This window comes from Ranitomeya imitator, chromosome 8 (assembly GCF_032444005.1).
Source record: "Ranitomeya imitator isolate aRanImi1 chromosome 8, aRanImi1.pri, whole genome shotgun sequence".
In the NCBI taxonomy this organism is placed as follows: domain Eukaryota; kingdom Metazoa; phylum Chordata; class Amphibia; order Anura; family Dendrobatidae; genus Ranitomeya; species Ranitomeya imitator.
In genome coordinates this window covers 25152635-25176401 of record NC_091289.1, presented here as the reverse complement: position 1 = coordinate 25176401, position 23767 = coordinate 25152635, and the positions used below count along the sequence as shown (strand labels likewise).

At 43.9% G+C, this 23767-nt stretch overlaps 1 protein-coding gene across 4 annotated transcripts in view; it reads left to right on the top strand.

Moving 5' to 3' along the window:
• Positions 1-23767, top strand: part of SYNPR (synaptoporin) — a 163398-nt gene that overhangs the window by 117675 nt on the left and 21956 nt on the right. For all 4 annotated transcript variants that reach the window (XR_011314990.1, XR_011314991.1, XM_069736588.1 and 1 more), the window contains one exon: positions 6155-6353. Coding sequence is in view for 2 of the 4 variants with exons in the window: in XM_069736588.1 (XP_069592689.1) it covers positions 6155-6353 (199 nt within the window). In the remaining 2 variants the exon portion in view is untranslated. The remainder of the gene's footprint in view (positions 1-6154; positions 6354-23767) is intronic.

Below are 23767 nucleotides of genomic sequence, written 5' to 3'. Positions count from 1 at the left end.
CAGCTCTTCTTATTAGGAGGCTCAGCACGACCTCATCATTGTGGTGTGTGCACCAGGGGTGGACATATCATTGATGTAACCTGTGTGATAACACAAGGGCCCTAGAGGTAAGAGGGCCACGTCCACCTCCAAAGCAGGTGGAATTGTGCATTATGATGAGCTATTGGGCTGCAAAGGGTACATGTATTGTCCTTGTATAGGGGCCCTCTTTGTTTGTCACCTCCAGTGGTATGACTTTGTGCTGGGTCTCCTAATTAGGAGAGCCACCCGGGATGCTGGAAGGTAGGAGGAGACTCACAAGATTTTGGTTCGGCAGCCAAGAACTACCAATGTGACCACTGGATGATGGTGGTGCAAATACTTTTGCTCAATTCTAGTGTTAGCTTTCTGTCCTATGACAGTTTAAGCCTCGAGCACAGAGCTCGGAAATGCCCTGTTGGAATGGATTGGCGGCCACGCATGTGCACCTCCACTGCAATCCTCTATGGTCCTGCTGGCGATAGCAGTGAAAGGAGCAGTGGTGCCATGATGAGCATGCATGGTCACCATTCCATTCTGATGGTGCATTTCGGAGCACACTTTCGGGATCAGCATTTTCTGCTTGGAATAATCCTTCATTTTATCGCTAAATCTGGCACCTGTAAATGGATTGGAGCAATAGAAATCCACCCGGATAGGATATTCCGTCCATAGTGCTGGTTCATTTTTCTATTCTTTAAGGGTCAGACATAAGTTTAATATTTCATAACAGTGATAAATTATGGAGTGAAAAGTACAAAGAACAATTGCGATCTATGGGTACAATCAATGTATGAGGCTTGCTTCACTCTGTCCAAATCTGAGCTCGAGAGTTTAATCTACGGATGTTCTGTTGGGTCATTTATTATTGACTGCGACACCCTTTTACGTCTCTCGATAGAAAGCCTGACAGAATACAGAGCAAAAAAAAAGTACAAAAAAAATCAATGCACACTCGCCCGACATATGCCAAAAAAGCCTGGACATTTACTTAAACCTCTTTCAGTGCCTACCTCAACTCAACTGAGTGAGTAGAAACTTAAAAATATATACAGTTCTGTGAAAAAAACGCGTTTGCCCCTTCCCGATTTCTTATTCTTTTGCTTGTTTGTCACACTTAAATGTTTCAGATCACCAAACAAATGTAAATATTTGACAAAGACGACACAAGTAAACACAAAATGCAGTTTTTAAATTAAGGACTTTATTATTAAGAGAAAAAGAAATCCCAAACTACAGTGCGCTTTGTGAAATAGTGATTGCGCCACACTCCCACTTAAAAACTTAAATTAACTGTGGTTTATCGCATCTTTGGGAAGCTGAGCTCAAATTCCCTAGCCACACCCAGGCCTGATTACTGACACACCTGTTTTCAATCAAGAAATAACTTAAATAGGACCTGCCTGACAAAGAAAAGTAGACAAAGTTGACAATTAGATAGATCCTCAAAAGCTAGACATCATCAAAGAAATTCTGGAACAAATGAGAAACAAAGTAATTGAGATCTATCAGTCTGGAAAAGGTTTTAAAGCCAATTCTTAAGCTTTGGGATACCAGCGAACCACAGTGAGAGGCATTCTCCACAAATGGTGAAAACATGGAACAGCATAGGCAATCCCTATTAGATGATGTACATTCAGATGAGTCCTCCAGAAGAATATTTGCAGTAGTTCTCCACCTTGACTAAGGTAGTTCCAAACAGGAAGTCCAAAATAGAGACTATATCCAAAGGTGACATAACGGGAAGACCCCTTCAAGCTGCAATTACAATATACAACTTTTTATACCAATAGGATTAGGTCGTATTATAGCAGCAAAATGGAATTTTCATGTTTCATTGTCAAATCCATGACAAATAATTGGGTAGACGGAGTAATATAAAACCTAGTTTTGGGTGTGTAATATTTCAGACAGTAAAGAGAATGAATGCCATGTAAGCATTTTAATTCACAAGCTCAGAAGGGAATTGGCAATATATAAATGTGATATAAACCTGTCTGGAACAATCAGCTGCAAATCCTTTTAAAAGCCGACGCTCGGAGTACGATAATGCACTGAGGCTTAGATTGAGGCATAGATATAATTCACATCTAAATGATTAGGAACAATTGCTGCCCTTGTAAAATAGGAGGATCAATAACGAGGATAAAAACTAGTGTCAGGAGATATCTGTGCGATCTCTCTGAAGTCTACATGGAAGTTTATCATTATCTTTCTGCACTTTATCAGGAGGAGTTGCAGTTTTTATTGGCACCATTTTGGGCTGTATAGGAATCTGTGGCCACTTATTCTTTATTTTGGGAGGCAAAAACATGAAGAGGCACACCAGAGGCAGAGCTATGGGTTCAGCTCGGGGGAAGGCAAGCATCTGAGTGGGCCCCTAACCGGTAAATCTGATTACAACTATGGTGGCACACTGATATAACCACCATATAGTGACCATATAGCGGTAGATACCAGTCCTGCAGAACACATGAGAGATTACAGTACAGTTATAGATAGTGACTTACCGCTGACGTTCTTTCAGGTGGAGTCGTTCACTTTTCTCGTGTTTTCCATCTGGCCCAGACCGACATGACAACTTCTCCAGCCAGGACTCGTCTGCAGGGATTACAACAAAGACACATCTGACTTCTCACATATGGAGCCGCGCTCCCATCTATTCCCAACCTACACAATCTCCTCATGCTGCTCATACCCCAATACTGAGCCACTGCCATATGTGTCCCTATTACTGCACCTGCTGTTTGGCACAATTACAGCGCTCCTCTTAGCGTGCCACATAGTAATGTCCTCACTGTGTCCCTTACATAGCAATAATGCCTTCTTTGTGCCCTCTAGATAGTAAAATTTACCCCTAAAAAATATTAATGCCGTGTGCAAATGCCCTAGAAAACAGTGCCACATTTTGCCCCTTTGATGGCCACAATACTCTGAGTGCCCCAATAACAATAATGCTTCTTAAGTGGCCACTTAACATTTAATAATGTCCACTGAGTCTCTCCAGGTCCCTTATACAGGGTATAATGTCCCCACAGCTCCTCTATACATAGAATGATACCCCGACCGTTCCTCTATATACAGTACGATATCCCCTCAACTCCTCTACACACATTATGATACCCCCACAGCTCCTCTATATACAGTACGGTATCCCCTCAGCTCCTCTACATACATTATGATACCCCCACAGCTCCTCTATACATAGTATGACATCCCCACTGCTTCACCAAAACACAGTATCATGACCCCCACAGAAGTCATCACACAGTATAATGGTCCTCAGAGTCGAACCCACACTGTATAAAGGCCTCCACAGTAGTCCTCACACTAGCCCTCAAACCTTATAATGGTCTCCACATTACCTCTCACACTGTATAATGGCCCCCTCAGTAAGCGCCAAACTGTAAAATGGACCCAACATTAGCTCCAATGCTGTATAATATTCCCCACATTACCTACCATGCAGTATAATGGCTCCCACACTTTATGAGGACCCCACAGATGTCCCTACGATGTATGAGAGGCCCACACTGTATAAGGGCCCCCAGAGTAATCACCACACTGTATCATTGCCCCCACAGAAGGCCCCAAACTGTATAATGGTCACTACATTAGCCTCCAAACTCTATAATGGCCCCCACATTAGCCCTCAAACTGCTTCCAAACCATATAATGGCTACTGCATTAAGCCCAAACTGTATAAGTGCCTCTGCATTAGCCAAAAACCTGTATAACGGCCCCCACATTAGCTTCCATGCTTTATATTGGCCCCCACATTAGCACCCAAACTGTATAAATGTCCCCACATTGGTGCCTAAGCTGTATAATGTCCTCTAAACTTTATAAGGGACCTCACTGTAGTCCCTATAATGTCTGAGGGCCCCCTCACTGTTTCAGGGTCCCCCATTATTTATGATGCCCCCATAAGTTTTAATCAAAACAAAAAACATCCTATACTCACCTAATCCAGGATCCTGATGAGTCCATCGCCAAGGCCTGGCTGGACCAACACTCTGTCATGGCATCGGCGCCCTCACAGGACTAGTAGACTCTGACGTCCTGCACGTGCGTCGGCGCCGGAGCACAGGCTCAAAGCAACCTGTTGTCTACAAAACGGAGTGCGGCAGTGCAGGGAGATCATGTCTTCCTGCTCTACTTTAGAGCTTAACTGCGCTTGCCGATCGCACTAAGGGCACCATAGTTTCTGGTGGGCCTCTCACAGTGGAGGGCCTGGGGTGACCGCACTCTCTGCTCCCCCCATCAGTAGCTATGCTACTGGGACCGACTCATCATGTGTGATTTTTTATTAAAGTCACTTTTCCTTTTTTTTTTGTCTTATCATATTTATTAACCTTTTTGCTCAAAATTCTTCAAAATGGCACACGAGGCTCACGAATTTGCGCAAAATCAAAAATGCTCTCTTTTTTGGTCATTAATCTTTTTTTTGGAACTTTTTAATGTAAAATGTTTCAAAATTTGCACACCAAAATATTCCAGGTGGAATATTACGGAAAGTATATTTGTGACTTTTTAAAAAAAAGTCGCAAATGATAAATTGGCCAAAAACATATGGAAACCTCATCCACAATGATGATCATTACAATAAATACAAGGGGAACACATAAAATAGACTTTCCAAAAAAAAAAAGTGAGAATTAAAAACAGGCAAAATATAAAACAGGCCAGAAAAGTACAAATGCATAATGAATCGGGCAGACGCCGACTGATGGTCAGGAGAAATGACGATTGTGTATGTCCGATTTTGGCCCCCGAAGCTCTAATGTTGGGATCTGGACTGTAAGGAGTCGATAGGTTTTGTATTTTATGACTCTTCCTTTTCATTTCTTGTTATCTTTATTATTTTATTTACTCGTTTATTCATGTAATGTGATTACATTATTCACGTAGCCCGTTCACCGTTCACATGGAGGTCAGCTCGGCCGCTCCTGGGAATTACGACATCATTAAACTGATTGGTGGATCCTGTGTTATCATCTGTGTATAGGGGCGTTATCTGTCATTGTAATTCTGGCCTTGATGATAAGGAGTCTGCTGGAAACTTATAGTAAAAGAACAAGAAGTTCATCAGCTGGCCATACACAAGAGATGACAATTTACCTACGAAAGATCATTCATCATTTTTACAAATCTGGTGGTACAGTGGGTTCACAAACCAAGTATGCCACCTGTGGGCGGGACCATTTGCTTTGGCACCTCCCTACTGGGGAGGGTGCCTTTTATGCAAAATGCCTCCCAGCCAATTGACACAGTGCATGCGCTGCCCTTTTAACAACGGGGAGGGCGCGCAGAGGCGCGCCGCCGAGAACACAGTGTGGCCTGCACAGGAGCAAGAAGTAGGGAGTACGCTGAGGGCATGCCGAGGGACAGGACGTGACCGCGGCATTGAGTATGTTGGCATCCCTGCTTGGTGATGGACGAGGAACTGTGCAGGGGCGTAGGCATGTGTGTTGTCGATGACGTCACAGCTCAACTCCAACCTTCACAATGACCTTTGCACACGCTCATTAGATGCTTCAATACAAAAGATAGGGTTGAGGTCTGTTTATTGCTGCTAATGTTCATGTAAATTTTCTCAAATAACAGAAAGGTAGAGTGTTAAAAAAAAGCCTCAGTGGCCGGTGTGAAAATTGTAAGCTTTCTCATTTTATTTTTAATAAAGATTATAATATGGAAAATGAAAAGCATCCCCGAACAATAAATTTAAGAAAAAATTCTTAAGTTAAACAATAGGTCATTTTTCGATTACATATTTCCTTTAGGAATAGGCTTATGAAAGTTTTTATTTTCCCCCAAATAAATTAATACTGTTCTGGTTAAATCTTCAACCGAACAAAATAAAAAAATCGTGCAAAAAGCCTAAAATGTCTCCCTGCCATGACATTAATGAGAATGTAACCTAATTATCCTTTTTGTGAGTGTCATACAGACAAATCATGGCTTTGTGATAAGAGTAACATTTGGGCCAATAATAGGCGCCACCATTGCCCTATAAAATATTTAAGCCCCTCGCTGTATGAGCCAAATAATGCAATAGGCGTAATTGAATCAGAAATGCCTCTGCTCCTCGTGGCATTTGAGTCTCGTCTGTGAATTGTGTTCTTCTGTTTTTCAGGTTGCATCAGGTGAATTTTGATGTCCCCACATGTCAAGGGAAGAGGAAAGAAAATCTCTCGCTGATAGGAGATTTTTCTTCTTCGGCTGAGTTCTTTGTGACAATTGCCGTCTTCGCCTTCCTCTACTCTCTGGCCGCCACCGTCGTCTACATCTTCTACCAGAATAAGTATCGGGAAAACAACAGGGGGCCCCTAATTGTAAGTCTTACTGTCACTTTAAATACTGACCCAAGTGACTAATGTACCTCCATTGTGACAATGTAAGAAAATACTGTTCTTCTATTTCCATACATAGATAGAATAGCTTCCCACCCACTGTGAGTAATGAGGGAAAAACAGGACAGCGATAATCAAGAAGAATGTCCTGTTACTTAAAGGGGAGTTCCACTTTTATGGATCTATGCATAAATGCGATCAGCACCCATGTATAACTAGAGATTAGATGTGTTTTTTAGAAAATAATTCCTCCTAAAGACTGTTTTTAATGTTTCTGATATTTAGAACTTAATGGCTTGTGACAGCATAGCTTAATTTCTTGAGCAGATGGTGTAGTAGCTCCAATAGGGTGTGGCGCTATAACAGTGGGATAGTCCAGCCCAATGCAGTAAGATGTATACGATATTTGTATATCTGTCGCTAAGAAATAGACCCCAGTGGCAGGTGATTGACCCTACAGCCACCATTAGTGTTGTCTTCTGCTGGACCTGTGAGACCCATCAAGACTGGAGGCTCTTTGGAAGCCATCATGGGCCAGTATGACCCTGGTGTAAGACTCCTGTGGCTAGTACTTCGGTTCTCTATAGAGCCAGTCCACTTCTGTACTGTACTTGTGCAATATGTAAAGAGAACAAAGAGAGGGTCTATCCATATAGTCAAGACCCCAAACTTGATCTCATTTGATAGACAATGTGATAAATAATCTGCAAATCATTTTACTCCAAAGTAGTGGCCACAAGATGTCTCCCATCTATGTAACTTGCAGTTTACTGCCTGTTGTCAAGTGTAATCCTTCCCTAGCATCAGTGACACTAAGACAGATTACCGAAAGTGGAGGACGGGCCTTTGTTTCTGTACAGGAAGTGAGGGTTTGTTTATGTCTATGTACAGGAAGTGGCTGCCAGTTTTTGTTTATGTACAGGAAGTGGGGAGGCAGATCTTTGTCTAAATGCAGAAAGTGGGGCGATTTTTCGTTTATGTATAGGAAGTTGTGGAGGGTATTTGTTTGTGTATAGGAAGGTGGGGGTGAATCTTTGTCTTTGTACAAGAAGTGGGGGCAGGTTTATGTCTATGTACAGGAAGTGGAGGCAAGTCTTTGCCTCTGGATCAGAAGTGGAGACAGGTTTATGTACAAGAAGTGGAGGTGGTTTTTTGTATATCCACAGGAAGTGGGGGGTTGTCTGTCTACAGGAAGTGGGGGTTGTCTGTCTACAGGAAGTGGGGGTTGTTTGTCTACAGGAAGTGAGGGGTTGTCTGTCTACAGGAAGTGGGGCTGTTTTTTGCCTATCTACAGGAGGTGGTGGCAGGCCTTTGTTTATATACATGAAGTGGGGATGGGCATTGTTGTATGTACAAAGAGTGGGTGAGTCTTTGTCTCTGTACCTATGAGGTGGCCAGGGTGGTAGTCCGTAATAGTAATTTCCTGTCTGTCCTGTGGTTTATGTAAAGTGCACATCACTCACTCTTGGATTGAAGATCTCCTCAGGACACACAGTCCCGTTTCCAGATGTCACCACACATTGACTGTCAGACTCCGAGTCCTATTTTAACATATTAACTTTTCTCCACGTGTTCAGTTCAGTCACAGATACCACAGAGTAATTCTCACCAATCACAGTCCCTTCCAGCTGTGCTGTCCCTTGCTCTCCTGGCAGTCTTTGTACCTGAAACATACCATCCGGTACTGCAGCTTTCCGACTTCCCGAGCTAGTTCTTGCATGGGGATTCCTGCCCGTTTTCCCATCCGAAGGAGAAATAAAGGATGGCTCTTCCATACCTATTCGAGACCGTAGGGCTTGGACATCCTGGATATTCCACTAAACCTAGTCGCTGCCGTTCTCATGTTGCTCTCGTTTCCTTGTACTCGTGTGACTTTCAGACCTATGGCCCTGAACTGTTGGTCCTTCTTTGAACTCGTTTCTAGATCAATCTCTTAGATCTCCATCCAACTCACTAACTGCATTAACCAACGAAGTGTGTCAACTATACCTACTCCTACCCCTCCCATGTGGGAAATTCCCTATACCCTTAACTATTTCTGTACTGAACTTACCTAGCTTCCTAAACTACAGTGCCCTCGACTATACGAAACCCAATTCTAATTGTTCTTACTACTCTATCTAAATCCTACACTTGTAGGAGTTTCCTAACTCTGTCCCTAGTCTTATAAAAATGCCCAACTATACATTACACATACGTCATCACATAATAAACCATGTTACACTTAAAACGTACCCGGCTTACTAAGAAGGAAAGCAGGATATGAGTTGACCTCAACATGCCCTTACATACCAGAAATGGGGGGCAGGTTTATGTTTACGCTCAAGACGTGGAGGCGGGTCTTTGTCTCTGTACAAGAAGTTGGATGAGATCATTGTTACTCTGCTCCTTCTTTTTTTATCTGTCAGACATAACAGAGAGGTGACGTTTTTAGTTTGAGACAAACACGTCATAGGATAATGGTAGGCCATAGAGTGGAAGGGACGCTCCAGCACCTATGGTGCTGACAAAATGCTAATGAAGAGGCGCTACCACTTAAAATGATTGGCTAGAGAATGAGAATTGACAGTTACCGGACCTACTAGACTGATATGTGCACCTGAAGCAGTTTTAACTTGTTGGGGATGGGAATTTCAAGTACGTGCTTGTTTACAGGTTTTGTATGAAGCAAAAGGTATGCTTTTAGGTTAATCAACTGTAATTATTGTGTGTTATAACACTGGCAACAGACCTAGGACTGTAATAGTCTATTAATCTATTCAGGAAAATGCATTGTTAATAGATGGAGTTGATGTAATGATGAAGCTCATGAATATGTCATCAAAATGAAGCCTGCTGCTCAGGTTAGCCAAGGATAAGACGCGTACTAATGTAATCTCAGCACTTAATTATGTAGTATGAGCTGAAGAAAATCATTAATATCAGATTATTGCATCTAAAAGAAACACATAACTGTAGTGGGTGCTGGGGTTGCAGTCACACCTAGGGCTTTCGAGCCTAAGGTGCCCCGAAAAGTCCCTTTGGCTAATGTAAGAAGACCAATACTAATAAAGATCCATGATGGCTTTGGGCTCTGTTGAAAATGGTACTTTTGAACCAAGAACCTACTAGTTGCAACCCTACTCAGAGTCCTATACCCCTTTATTTAAAGCCAACAGTTCCCTCCATGCTCCAACACTGAGAGCACAGGCAGTATAGAGGGACCAAATATTATATCCACCTGCCTGTTGCATCTTATATTTGATCGGCATCCCCAGGTTGTTTTTTTTCGTCTGCTCTCATGAGATTGCGGCGACCCCCAATAAACACACCCCCCCCCAGCAAAACCACTCTCCCTCCCCCCTCCCGCAGAGAATTCCATCTCCCAATAAAGAGACAACACAAGTAAATGCTGGGGGAGGGTCACAGCTTTAATTTCTTTATTAATATATAACATATATAACAATGGAAGGAAGCACTCTCAACTTCACAACAGACCAGTAGCCAAATGCCCTGTAACATCTACAGGCAAGTCCGCCTACTTAGCCTCAACCTTCCGGTGCCTCAACCTTCTGGTGCTTCCTATTGTTGAAACAGCCGCTGTGACATTTATTCTGTTACAAACAAATATTAAAACTACCCAAACATAGGGGAGGGAGGGCAGGACGAGCACCTCCGGGACCCAAAGGGGAAGAGGAGGATCCACTCAGCTACTGCTGTTTTATACCAGGTACAAGTGGGAGGGGGGCTAAAAATAGCTCTAAGAGCTACCATTGGCCAACCAAAAAATGGGCCAAACCATTTAACACATAAACAAAAAGGGGGGGGGTAAGGGAGAGAGGGGCAGGCCAGGTGAATGGAATGGGCGAGGGGGGGGCACCGCAGTCAGTGGAACACTCCTTAAACAGTGCTGTGCCATCCAATGAATACAGGGGGCAGTGTAACACCTATGCCGGCGCCCCTCCATGGTCTCCCTTCCCCATCCATGCAAATGTACTCACCACCCTGGCCACGCAGCGTACTCCCCAGCATTCTTCCTGCTCCCTGTGTCTGTATCCCAGCAGAACACCTAGTGCGTGCACTCTTCCCTCCTCTTAAAGAGGCAGCACACAATTGCTAAAATTCTCCCAGCCTATAGCTCGGAGGCATCTTGTATAAAAGGTACCCTCACCAATAGGAAGGTGCCTAAGCAACATTGAGCCATTAGTAAGTGAACTGTGTTACTAGTGAGTTGTTAGGCTCCCTGGTCCATGTGTGACCAGTGCCCAGGGCCAGCGTTAGGAGCAGCTGCCTGAGGCCCCCGCTCGTCCAGGGGCCCCCAGCCAGTGGCATGCCACTAATAGCGGCACACCACGCTGCCGTTATGTGGCCTGTGAGTAAGAGGGGCCCGGCGCCACTACCCACATTCACTTGAAAGCAGTGATGAAGGAGAGAGCGTCAGATGACGCTCCCTCTCCCATCACTACCCCTCTGCTCCTGACTCAGTGTGTGCCAGCAGTGAAGCTGATGAAACGCTGAGATGCTCTACAGAAGCCAGAGCAGCAGGGGAACCAGGAGGAGAGGTAAGTAGTGTGTGTCTGTGGGGACCTGCATTACACTATGTGGGGGGGCTGCACTATGCTGTGTGTGCATGTGTGCATTATACTGCATGGGGGGTAAAATATGCTGTGTGAGTGGGGGCTGCACTATACTGCGTGTGGGGGGACTGCACTATACTGTGTATGTGGGGGGACTGCACTATACTGTGTATGTGGGGGGACTGCACTATACTGTGTATGTGGGGGGACTGCATTATACTGTGTGTGTGTGGGGGGGGGGGCTGCATTCTACAGTATAATGGGCCTCGCATAGTCATCTATACAGAATCATTGGCCCCACATAGTGCAATGGGTGTCAGTGCCGGTGTTGTGGGCCAAATATAATCACCCTGCGGGCCAGAGTTTGACATGTGTGCTATAGTTGCTGCTCCATTTCTATGAGATATGTGATGTTTGTATAATCTTGAAGGTCCGCGAACACTAGAACCCCTCATCAATCATTAGAACATGAGTTGCATGTCCTCAATGTGAATGGAGCAATATTATGCACACGTGATGGCCACACATGCAAACTTTGGAGTTACAGTCAGTCACACATGCACACTCATTTTCATAATCGGTGGTGGTCCCAGTGGTCAGACCTCCAGGATGACACATTACTTCCCCATCCTATGGTTAGGTGTTGAATGTTCCTGTGGGATAACTCTTGTTTTACACTTTTATATCTTCCAATACAAATGCTTCAGAGGCAAATTCTTTAATTTAAGCAATGAAACCTCTGAAGAAGGTGCAGAAGACATGAAGAAACGCTGAGAACCATTTTTGTGATCCTACCCATCAGGGAAGATTATTTCTAAGCCACCAGCAGAGATAAGAGATGTCATTGTGCTTTGAGTTCTTCTCTGCACAGATCACTTAGTATTTGATATCCCGTCAAGTTCAGCGCATCGAGCGCATCTCAGAGCAGTGCGGTGACAAGAGTTATAGACAGGATTATAAAGATTCGGACAGGGAGAGCCCTCGGGCGAAACAAAAAAGCAAATTTTCCATGGGAATAGGCAGCTGATGAAGTTTAGAAGAAAGAAGAGCCCTCATCAGATGTAACCTTTCCAAACTTACCTTGTTCTGCTTCTGTTCTTCACATTAGGACACAACTTTTAGGATATATAGGTCAATTACAGGTTGGGCTCAAAGCAAGACAGCAATGTAGCACCAGTTATTTCTCTATGAAAAAGGAAAGGTGATGCATGTCTAATAAATGGATGTCCCTATGATCACTAGAATTGACGTTCTAAGCCCCCATTCCTGATATGGTAAGATTGCCCATGCGCACTGCTGCTTCGTACATTGACTATGGAACTGGTAGAAGTAGTCAAGTACAGGGCTCAGATATTGCCATCAGTTCCATATTCAGTTAATAGAGTGGCCATGCCGTTTGAGTCAATCTGAAACATAATTCTAGGAATGGAAGAGGAGAGCGCATTACTAATCTCAGTTTTTCTTAACGGGGTTACTCACTGCTCGGACATCCCCTTCTCATTGCCCATGTTTGGTTCCGTTAACATAAAAGCACTTATATTGACCCCTTGCTGACGCCATTCCACCTGTGTCTGCACTTGCATTCCTGAGGCTCATGTGTGCTTGCCACTTTCCCCGCCATCAGACAAAACAAACATCAAGAGGAAGTCAGAGGAACATCAAGAGGAAGTCAAAGGAACACCAAAAGGAAGTCAGAGGACCAGCAAGAGGAAGTCAGAGGAACATCAAGAGGAAGTCAGAGGAACACCAAAAGAAAGTTAGAGCACCATCAAGAGGCAGTCAGGGGAACATCAAGAGGAAATCAGAGGAACATCAAGCAGAAGTCACAGGAACATCAATAGGAAGTCAGAGGAACATCAAGAGGAAGTCAAAGGAACACCAAAAGGAAGTCAGAGGACCATCAAGAGGAAGTCAGAGGAACATCAAGAGGAAGTCAGAGGAACACCAAAAGGAAGTTAGAGGACCATCAAGAGGAAGTCAGGGGAACATCAAGAGGAAATCAGAGGAACATCAAGCAGAAGTCACAGGAACATCAATAGGAAGTCAGAGGAACATCAAGCAGAATTCAGAGGAACATCAAAAGGAAATTAGAGCGCAGCCTGAGCCCTGACTTCCTGTGGATGTTCAAGGCAGGTATAGTGAAGCCTGTTCTGTTTGGACCTAGGGCTCATGTGACGTAAAACAACCACACGCAAGCCCAGGGAACGCAAGTGCCGACACCATTGGAATGGTGATGGCACTGTAGATGAGTATAGGTCTTTTTATTTTAACGGGGCAAAACATGGGGAATGAGAAGGGGTTGTCCAAGTAGTGAACAACCCATTTCATTTTAAATGTTACTACCTAAACTAAAAAAATATCTTGAAATATTGCAGTTTTCACACTTCAGTAAGATAACACTTGGCTAATTTTCAGCTCGTGATGTGCACACCGGGGGTAGGGTCAGCAGTCATCTCATGATCATAAGACAACTCCTCTACTATAAAACTGGAGGTTAGTAATATATAATTATACATAATACCATTCACATAAGGTGATGGTAGCAGCTCACCTCCTCCTCCCCCCTGTCATGTCACAGAGCTTGCCCACTAAACTCTCCCATCGAATTGAAACGGTTTGTTACGTCCCCTTAAGAAAATAAAGAAAATGCCTTCCATCGTAGGCTTGTTTCTTATTTTACTTTCGGACCACACTAAGAATAAATAATGGTTTTAATAATGATCAGTTATGTTTTCTTTGCCAAGAAGAAGCAGTAATACTCCGGTAGGTGGATTTATCTTGACTTTTATTATATGTTTTGGTAGCTTGTTGCATAATTGTACAGAGGAAACTCATTAAACTGTCGACTTCTCCAACTTCTCGAATACTCCTGTGTAAGTTTCTCAGCTGCAAGTTTGTGGACCAGTCAGCTGAAAAGTAATTAGATATCTTTTTATTGCAGGATCCAAGTATAAACCTTGAAATTTGCAGCACACATATTCTCCTGGTTTGTCCTGTCCTCCCTTGATCTTCAGGGCTAGTTAGTAGAAATATCAGTGCTGGGCCGCTGCATAGAAACAATTCACTGTGCATAGACAAAGGAAGCAAAATGAGAATTTGCTGTCATGTAGTTCATTCCTATGGACAAACAATCAAGAAGCGACTCTGTTGTCAGTTGTTCGAGGATCAGGGGCTCTTTCCCTGCCCCTAACGCTAGGGGTGCCCTAGCTTACCCTGTTCCCAGATTACTCCTGATGGTGAAGATGCCGGGGCCACATACCGTGCCTTAGCTCCTGAATCCGCCCTCGGTCTGTACCCTTCCCCCACCCAGGGAAGAGGGGAGTAGTAGTGTACCATAATACACCAACCAGACAAACAAGGTAATACGAACAGGGATAAAGGAACATACTAATCATACAAATATACTCAAATAAACAAGAGAGGTAAACACCGAGGAGTGGAGGATGGGTTAAAACTAAAGTAGTAGGAGGAGGGGAAATAAACACACACAAAACTAGCAACAGTCTCAGATAAATCCACCAAACACCTTCTCAAACAACAACAACAACAAACCATCATTTCGTAACCATGCACCATCAGCTAACTCTGGCAATGAGTGCTAGCCAGGTCCCAGATTATATAAGAGATGGGAGTGGCTAACAGTGAACAGCTGAGAGCCTTAAAGTAGAAAGCCTCCAATAGCTCTCAAGTGATCAGATTAACCCCTACACTGCTAAAAGAAACCTGCACCGTCTAATATGAAGGTGAAGTGCTTCTAAAAAGTTCTGGAGTAGAAGAAATCAGACGCTGCATTCTTCTAGCTCCTATCTGTCACGGTAAACTATTACTATTAGGGTCAAAAGTGTTTTTTCATTATGATGTGCTCTACAAATGTCATCTTCAGAAATGATATCCCTACAGTAGGAAGCACATCTGATCCAGTCCAGCATATAGGCTTAAATGGAACCTGGCAGCAGAAACTTAGAGCAACTAAACATTAGTTTTCTTTATCATTTTTTCCAGCAAGGAAAGTTATAAAACTTTGCAAATCAATTTGGATATTTAGCAAACAAACAACAAACTCCGGCTTTTCCCCAGTCTCTTTGTCTGCAATGATTTCATAATGTACTATTTTGGAGTAGAGATGATGGCAGTGATGGGTCAGCATTTGTGTTGAAGCTTCTCCCCAGAGTTAGAGCGCATTCAGTGGTCCATACAGACAGGCTCAGACTGGCCCACCGGGGAACCGGAGGATCCTCCGGTGGGCCCTGGCACTGACACCTGCTGGCAGGGCCTCCCCCCGCTCCAGGGCCCCCTCCCCCACCGCCGCCCGCCTTGAATACTCACCCTGCCTGCTCCAGCGATGGTCTCGGCATCTGCACTACAGCTCGTCCTGAACGAGCTGTCACGTGACACCGCTCATTAAGATCATGAATATGCGCATATTCATGATCTTAATGAACGGTGTCACATAACCGCTCAAGCAGGAAGAAGGTGCTGCGCCGGCGCCGCCGCCTGGAGTCGGGACAGAGCGCGAGGGATGTCGGCACGGCCGTGCAGTGGGACAGGTGAGTATGAGGGACGGAGGGACGGGGGGGATGAAGGAGGACATAAGCCGGCGCGCCGAGCAGGAGCAGGAGCAGGAGCGGGTGCGGAGAGATAAGCCTGCATACAGGGGGGAATATGAGCCATGCAGGGGGGAATATAAGCCATGCAGGGGGGAATATATATGAGCCATGCAGGGGGGAATATATATGAGCCATGCAGGGGGGAATGTATATGAGCCATGCAGGGGAGAATGTATATGAGCCATGCAGGGGGGGAATATATATGAGCCATGCAGGGGGGGAATGTATATGAGCCATGCAGGGGAGAATGTATATGAGCCATGCAGGGGGGAATATAAGCCATGCAGGGGGGAATATATATGAGCCATGCAGGGGGGAATGTATATGAGCCATGCAGGGGAGAATGTATATGAGCCATGCAGGGGGGGAATATATATGAGCCATGCAGGGGGGGAATGTATATGAGCCATGCAGGGGAGAATGTATATGAGCCATGCAGGGGGGAATATAAGCCATGCAGGGGGGAATATATATGAGCCATGCAGGGGGGAATGTATATGAGCCATGCAGGGGGGAATGTATATGAGCCATGCAGGGGGGAATATATATGAGCCATGCAGGGGGGAATGTATATGAGCCATGCAGGGGGGAATGTATATGAGCCATGCAGGGGGGAATGTATATGAGCCATGCAGGGGAGAATGTATATGAGCCATGCAGGGGGGAATGTATATGAGCCATGCAGGGGGGGAATATATATGAGCCATGCAGGGGGGAATGTATATGAGCCATGCAGGGGGGGAATATATATGAGCCATGCAGGGGGGAATGTATATGAGCCATGCAGGGGGGGAATGTATATGAGCCATGCAGGGGGGAATGTATATGAGCCATGCAGGGGGGAATGTATATGAGCCATGCAGGAGGGCATGTATATGAGCCATGCAGGGGGGAATGTATATGAGCCACGCAGGGGGGAATATATATGAGCCATGCAGGGGGGGAATGTATATGAGCCATGCAGGGGGGAATATATATGAGCCATGCAGGAGGGCATGTATATGAGCCATGCAGGGGGGAATGTATATGAGCCATGCAGGGGGGGAATGTATATGAGCCATGCAGGGGGGAATATATATGAGCCATGCAGGAGGGCATGTATATGAGCCATGCAGGGGGGAATGTATATGAGCCATGCAGGGGGGAATGTATATGAGCCATGCAGGGGAGAATATATATGAGCCATGCTGGGGGGCATGTATATGAGCCATGCAGGGGGGAATATATATGAGCCATGCAGGGGGGAATATATATGAGCCATGCAGGGGGGAATATGAGCCATGCAGGGGGGAATATATATGAGCCATGCAGGGGGGAATATATATGAGCCATGCAGGGGGGAATATGAGCCATGCATACAGGGGGGAATATGAGCCATGCATACAGGGGGGAATATAAGCCATGCATATAGGGGGGGGGATATGAGCCATGCATACAGGGGGAATATGAGCCATGAATACAGGGGGGGGGGATATGAGCCATGAATACATGGGGAGATATGAGTCATTCATACAGGAGGGGGTAATATGAGCTATGTATATGGGATAGGAGGGAGATGAGCCATGCATACAGGAGGGGGGTCATTATACAGTATTGAGCATCATGTGTGGCCGTTATACAGTATGGAGCATCATGTGTGGCCGTTATACAGTATGGAGCATCATGTGCGGTCATTATACAGTATGGAGCATCATGTGTGGCCATTATACTGTATGGAGCATCATGTGCGGTCATTATACAGTATGGAGCATCATGTGTGGCCATTATACAGTATGGAGCATCATGTGTGGCCGTTATACAGTATGGAGCATCATGTGTGGCCATTATACAGTATGGAGCATCATGTGCGGTCATTATACAGTATGGAGCATCATGTGTGGCCAATGGACATTATACAGTATGGAGCATCATGTGCGGTCATTATACAGTATGGAGCATCATGTGTGGCCAATGGACATTATACAGTATGGAGCATCATGTGTGGCCAATGGACATTATACAGTATGGAGCATCATGTGTGGCCAATGGACATTATACAGTATGGAGCATCATGTGCGGCTATTATACAGTATGGAGCATCATGTGGAGCCATTATATAGTGTGGAGCATCATGTGTGGCCGTTATACAGTATGGAGCATCATGTGTGGTGGCCGTTATACAGTATTGAGCATCATGTGTGGCCATTATACAGTATGGAGCATCATGTGTGGCCATTATACAGTATGGAGCACTGTGTGGCCATATTTTTGTTTGCTTATAATTGTTGTATATAAAACAGTGTGATCAGAAGTGCTAAATGGCTGCGGTTGGGACGTGGATATGGGTGTGACTAGTTGTGAAATGGGTCTGGTCAGAGGCGTGGCCTAAAATTTGCCACGGCGCACTACGCGCGCCGCAAACTTAATACCTCCTTCCCTTCAAAAGTTGGGGGGTATGGTACCACATTTGCCAGATCACGGCAAGTGCCGCAAATCCCATAGGGAATGAATGAGGCCGAACGCAGTGTTGCCATAAGTGATCCGTTACGCGGCAGATGCAGAAAAACTGCCCGATCTGCTGCAAAAGGCGACTTTCACATCAGCGATTCTTGCCAAAGTCACTGCCGATAGTGTCATATAGAATAGCAATTGGATAAAACGTAACCTTTATTAGGTCTACATATAAAATCTAAAAATCAAATGAAACAAAAACAATGGGGAAGAGAAACCAAGTGCCAATGTGACCCTCACCAAACACAGAATGGGGAAAAACAAATATATACAGAAAATAATGACAAAGTCACATTCCCCTATATTGAGATAAGGTAAACAAACCATAAAGGCTACTGGCAACCCTCAATGTACCACAAATAGTGGTGCTCATATGTAGCCAATGAACTCAGGTCTGTATGTGTGACTTGGATCATAGAACAAGAATAACCCAAAGTACTACCTTAATATACTATAAGTGTACTCCATATAGATACAATGCCGCTAAATATAGGTCCCGTACACTATATATGAAAGTGGTTATGTCACTAATATACCATTCATAACAGAGAGAAACATAGGTGTACATTAGCCAAAACGAACATAAAGGCTACAATATGACCCAAAGCATGTACCGAGCTCATTTAAAGCGGCGATGACACACACTGTGCGTCATATGTGACTGTCAAATAACATAGCAGCATAGGAGGCATGTGAGCCAAGAATGACCATGAGAAGTATTAGCAAACCAACATCAGAACGGGACCATGCTGCCCCATGAGACCGCTCATGAGCATCCCTCTGTGTATGTCAATACAATCCTGGTTCTATGGAGAAATAACCTTTGCTGTCAGACACATTAGTGCCAATCTCCATGTAGCTCAAAAAATAATGGATGGATCTCACCCAATGTTGGAGAGCCTGATCCTAACTCTCAAGGGATGAGACTGCCTCCACTAAACCGTAGCGTCTCCCGACGCGTTTCGTCCAGTTGGACTCATCAGGGGAGTATAAAGACCTGAAGCTGCTGCTTACCGGGCTCCCCGCTACTGTGTCATTGAAATACTCCAAGCGTGTAAGCGCCACATGCGCAGGGTCTCTCTAGGGTGCCAACCTCCGCGGTAGGTAGGGTACAGAAAGATAGGGAGTCATGTAAGGGCGTAATAGGGGTCCTTCCTTCATCTCTTTCTAGCCCATTTTTCGGTGGTGTCTCGCATTCTCCTTTATTTTCATTCATACTTTTGTTTCATTTTATTGCATTTTTTCGCAGTCCATATATGGGGTTTTTCTCTCCTCTTTCCTCATTGCCTCATCTTTCAAGTCTGTGCCCACAGGTGGGCCCTCAGTGACAAATTAGTCTGTATTATCATCCTCCCCGGCTACTTTCGCCGTGGGCTGAGTATACTGATTTTTGTATATTTATTAAGTCCTTCATCACTTTTTTCTTTGCCTTTTTTGTATTGGTTCCTGTATAAGAGATTTAGTTTGTCCTCTGTGGGCCTTCAGAATACTGTTTGAAATGAAAGCGAGCCTGTAAAATACCGGACCATATCAAAGGGTGGATGTGACTGCTATGACAAGAATTTGTCCATCCTTTTATATGTGGTGAATGTTATCTGGCCATCCGTCCATCAGGACATGGAATATAGTTCACCTGCATATAATATATAAGATCCTTGTTGGATCTTACATTACACACACTCCGGTGCGTAGCAACATTAGTTTCATTTCGGATGGTGCGGGGTGGTCCGAGGAGAGGAGCGCTTAGTGTCCCGTCTCCATGGCGCCCAGCGCTGTTTGTTTTCTATATTTTCTAATAATATTCTATATTATTTTTCTTGGATTTGGTACCCAGCTGTAATATATAGCTGATAGTGTCATACTCACCAATGGGGGAGGCAGCACTAAAAGTGCCTAGGGCAGCAGAAACTCTAAATACGGCCCTGGGGGGCTACATTATATTCTGTGGGGGGACTGCATTATACTCAAGGTACTACATTATATTATGAGGGGTTACAGTATACTCTATGGGGGGCTGCATTATATTCTGTGGTGGGGCTGCATTATTCTCTCAGGGGACTACATAATATTATGGGGGCTACATCATACTATATGAGGGGGTTACAGTATACTCTATGGGGGGCTGCATTATATTCTGTGGTGGAACTGCATTCTCTCAGGGGACTACATTATATTCTGTGGTGGGTGGCATTACACTATATGGGGGGGCTGCATTATACCCTATGGGGTGCTACATTATATTCTATGGTGGGGACTGCGTCATACCTGAGAAGGTTGCATTATATTTTGTGGGGTGCTGCATTATATTCTATGAGAGGGGACTGCATTATATTTTATGAGGGGGCTACATTATATTCTGTGAGGGGGCTACCCCAACCCTTGCTACATTATTAAGACGTGAACTACCTTATATTATACCCTGATATTAGCGCTTTTTACCGCACAATTGTTGGTCTTGTATCTTTTTCTATGTAGCTACATAGTGGGCCCCAAGAATGATTTTCTCTGGTGGGCCCAAGGTGCTCCAGTCCGACGCTGCATACAGAGATCGGACCGCAATGCCCTGACTGGCCGCGGGTCTCCTGTCACGCTCAGATCGGGAAACACATGTGCTCACCTTTTCACTGCCATCATCTGTACTCCAAATTAGAATGTTCTGATATCAGTGCAGCTGGAGGCAGGCAAATAAACTGGAGCAAAAAGCAAAGGTTTGGAAGCCATTTACATGCAATTTTTTTTACAAAAAAAATGAAGGGGATTTATCTTCATCCCGAAGATAAATCCCCTAATAAAGTGTTTTGCAAATTTTCAGAACTTTCTATGCTGGGCAAAATTATTTAAAAAAAAAAGAAGTAAATTTAGTAAAGATGATATAGTGATATCAGATTATATGCATAGCCCACCCATGTCATGCCCACTCATTGCTAAAGACAACCGCTTGCAAAGTGCCAGTCTATATATTCCAGCCTGAAACGTAGAAATGTTAATAGTTAATGGAAAAATAACCGGTGTCATATCACTTCTCTCAAACTTGTGAAATCGCTGCAACTTCTTAAAGAGATAATCACCGCCTAGAATAACTTTTGAATGACATAAATCCAACTTATAAGTCTCCTTACGTGTCGTGAATGTCAACAATTTCTTCTTGGCTGTCAATCTAAATGGAACAAAATGTAACATAGCGAGTAAAGAAAAAAAATTATATATATATATATATATATATATATATATATACAGTATATATAATTTTAAATAATATATTAGGAAAACTAATGAATAACACAAGCCTAAGGTAACAATGAAATCGAAATGTGCCCTTTAGCTTAGATGATAGCCTGCAGGGATATCCTGCACACCCTTCAGCTGACTATTTGCTGCTGGCTGTTATGATTCTCACCGGAGAAATTAATCCTCGCAATCGATGTGGGGGTCGGCGAAATTCATGTGCGGAGCTTAAGATATTTCAATGTATTTTACCCTTAACCCCCAAAAGTTGCAACGACTTTCTATGTCAGGCTGCCTGGAGCAGAAGAAGAGGCAAAGTCAGGAGTCATCTCTAGGAATCGATCAGCATTATGGATGCGGGGTCTTATTTCACATTCTTATACGTCTAACATTTTATCAGCAGTTCTAAACAATTTATTATATATTTTTTTTATATTTATGGGCCGATTCATAGTTGCATAGATTGAAAAAAGACCTAAATCCATCAAGTTGAACCTTTCTCCACCAATTCATTTTTTTGCATTTTTCTTTTTTCTTGTCTCCTGGTATATGTTGCCGTTTTGTGCACCAAATTCTTTTAAATAGTATGAAAAATGCTCTCTAAATTTTATTTTTACCTTACTAGAGCAAAAAGTTACATGTTCTGCTAAAATGTTGCAAAATTTGCACTAATATTTAAGACGAGTAGAGTATATTTCTGCAAAAAGGAGGAGGTGAGCTGTGATATTGTCAATTGTGAATGGTGGATCCTGTGTTATTTACTGTATATAGAGGTGTTATCAGTCATTGTACAGGAGGAGGAGGTGAGCTGTGACATCACCTATTGTGAATGGTGGATACTGTGTTATCTACTGTATATAGAGGTTTTATCAGTCATTGTACAGGAGGAGGAGGTGAGCTGTGACATTACCTATTGTGAATGGTGGATCCTGTGTTATCTACTGTATATAGAGGTGTTATCAGTCATTGTACAGGAGGAGGAGGTGAGCTGTGACATCACCTATTGTGAATGGTGGATACTGTGTTATCTACTGTATATAGAGGTTTTATCAGTCATTGTACAGGAGGAGGAGGTGAGCTGTGACATTACCTATTGTGAATGGTGGATCCTGTGTTATCTACTGTATATAGAGGTGTTATCAGTCATTGTACAGGAGGAGGAGGTGAGCTGTGACATCACCTATTGTGAATGGTGGATACTGTGTTATCTACTGTATATAGAGGTTTTATCAGTCATTGTACAGGAGGAGGAGGTGAGCTGTGACATTACCTATTGTGAATGGTGGATCCTGTGTTATCTACTGTATATAGAGGTGTTATCAGTCATTGTACAGGAGGAGGAGGTGAGCTGTGACATCACCTATTGTGAATGGTGGATACTGTGTTATCTACTGTATATAGAGGTTTTATAAGTCATTGTACAGGAGGAGGAGGTGAGCTGTGACATTACCTATTGTGAATGGTGGATCCTGTGTTATCTATTGTATATAGAGGTGTTATCAGTCATTGTAGAGGAGGGGGAGGTGAGCTGTGACATCACCTATTGTGAATGGTGGATCCTGCATTATCTACTGTATATAGAGATGGTATCAGTCATTGTACAGGAGGAGGAGGTGAGCTGTGACATTACCTATTGTGGCTGGTGGCTTCTGTGTTATCAGTCATTATTCTGTGTTATCAGTCATTGTACAGGAGGAGGAGGTGAGCTGTGACATCACCTATTGTGAATGGTGGATCCTGTGTTATCTACTGTATATAGAGGTGTCATCAGTCATTGTACAGGAGGAGGATGTGAGCTGTGACATCACCTATTGTGAATGGTGGATCCTGTTACCTACTGTATATAGAGGTGTTATCAGTCATTGTACAGGAGGAGGAGGTGAGCTGTGACATCACCTATTGTGAAAGGTGGATCCTGTGTTATCTACTGTATATAGAGGTATTATCGGTCATTGTACAGGAGGATGTGAGCTGTGACATCATCTATTGTGAATAGTGGATCCTGTGTTATCTACTGTGTATAGAGGTATTATCAGTCATTGTACATTAGGAGAAGGTGAGCTGTGACATCACCTATTGTGTTTGATGGATCCTGTGTTATCTACTGTATATAGAGATGTTGTCAGTCATTGTACAGGAGGAGGAGGAGGTGAGCTGTGACATCACCTATTGTGAAAGGTGGATCCTGTGTTATCTACTGTATATAGAGGTGTTATCAGTCATTGTACAGGAGGAGGAGGTGAGCTGTGACTTCACCTATTGTGAATGGTGGATCCTGTGTTATCTGCTGTATATAGAGGTGTTATCAGTCAATGTACAGGAGGAGGAGGTGAGCTGTGACATCGCCTATTGTGAATGGTGGATCCTGTTATCTACAGCAGAGGTGTCAAACTGCATTCCTCAAGGGCCGCAAACAGGTCATGTTTTCAGGATTTCCTTAGCATTGCACAAGGTGCTGTAATCATTATGTGTCTAGGTGATTAAATTATCACCTGTGCAGTACAAGGAAATCCTGAAA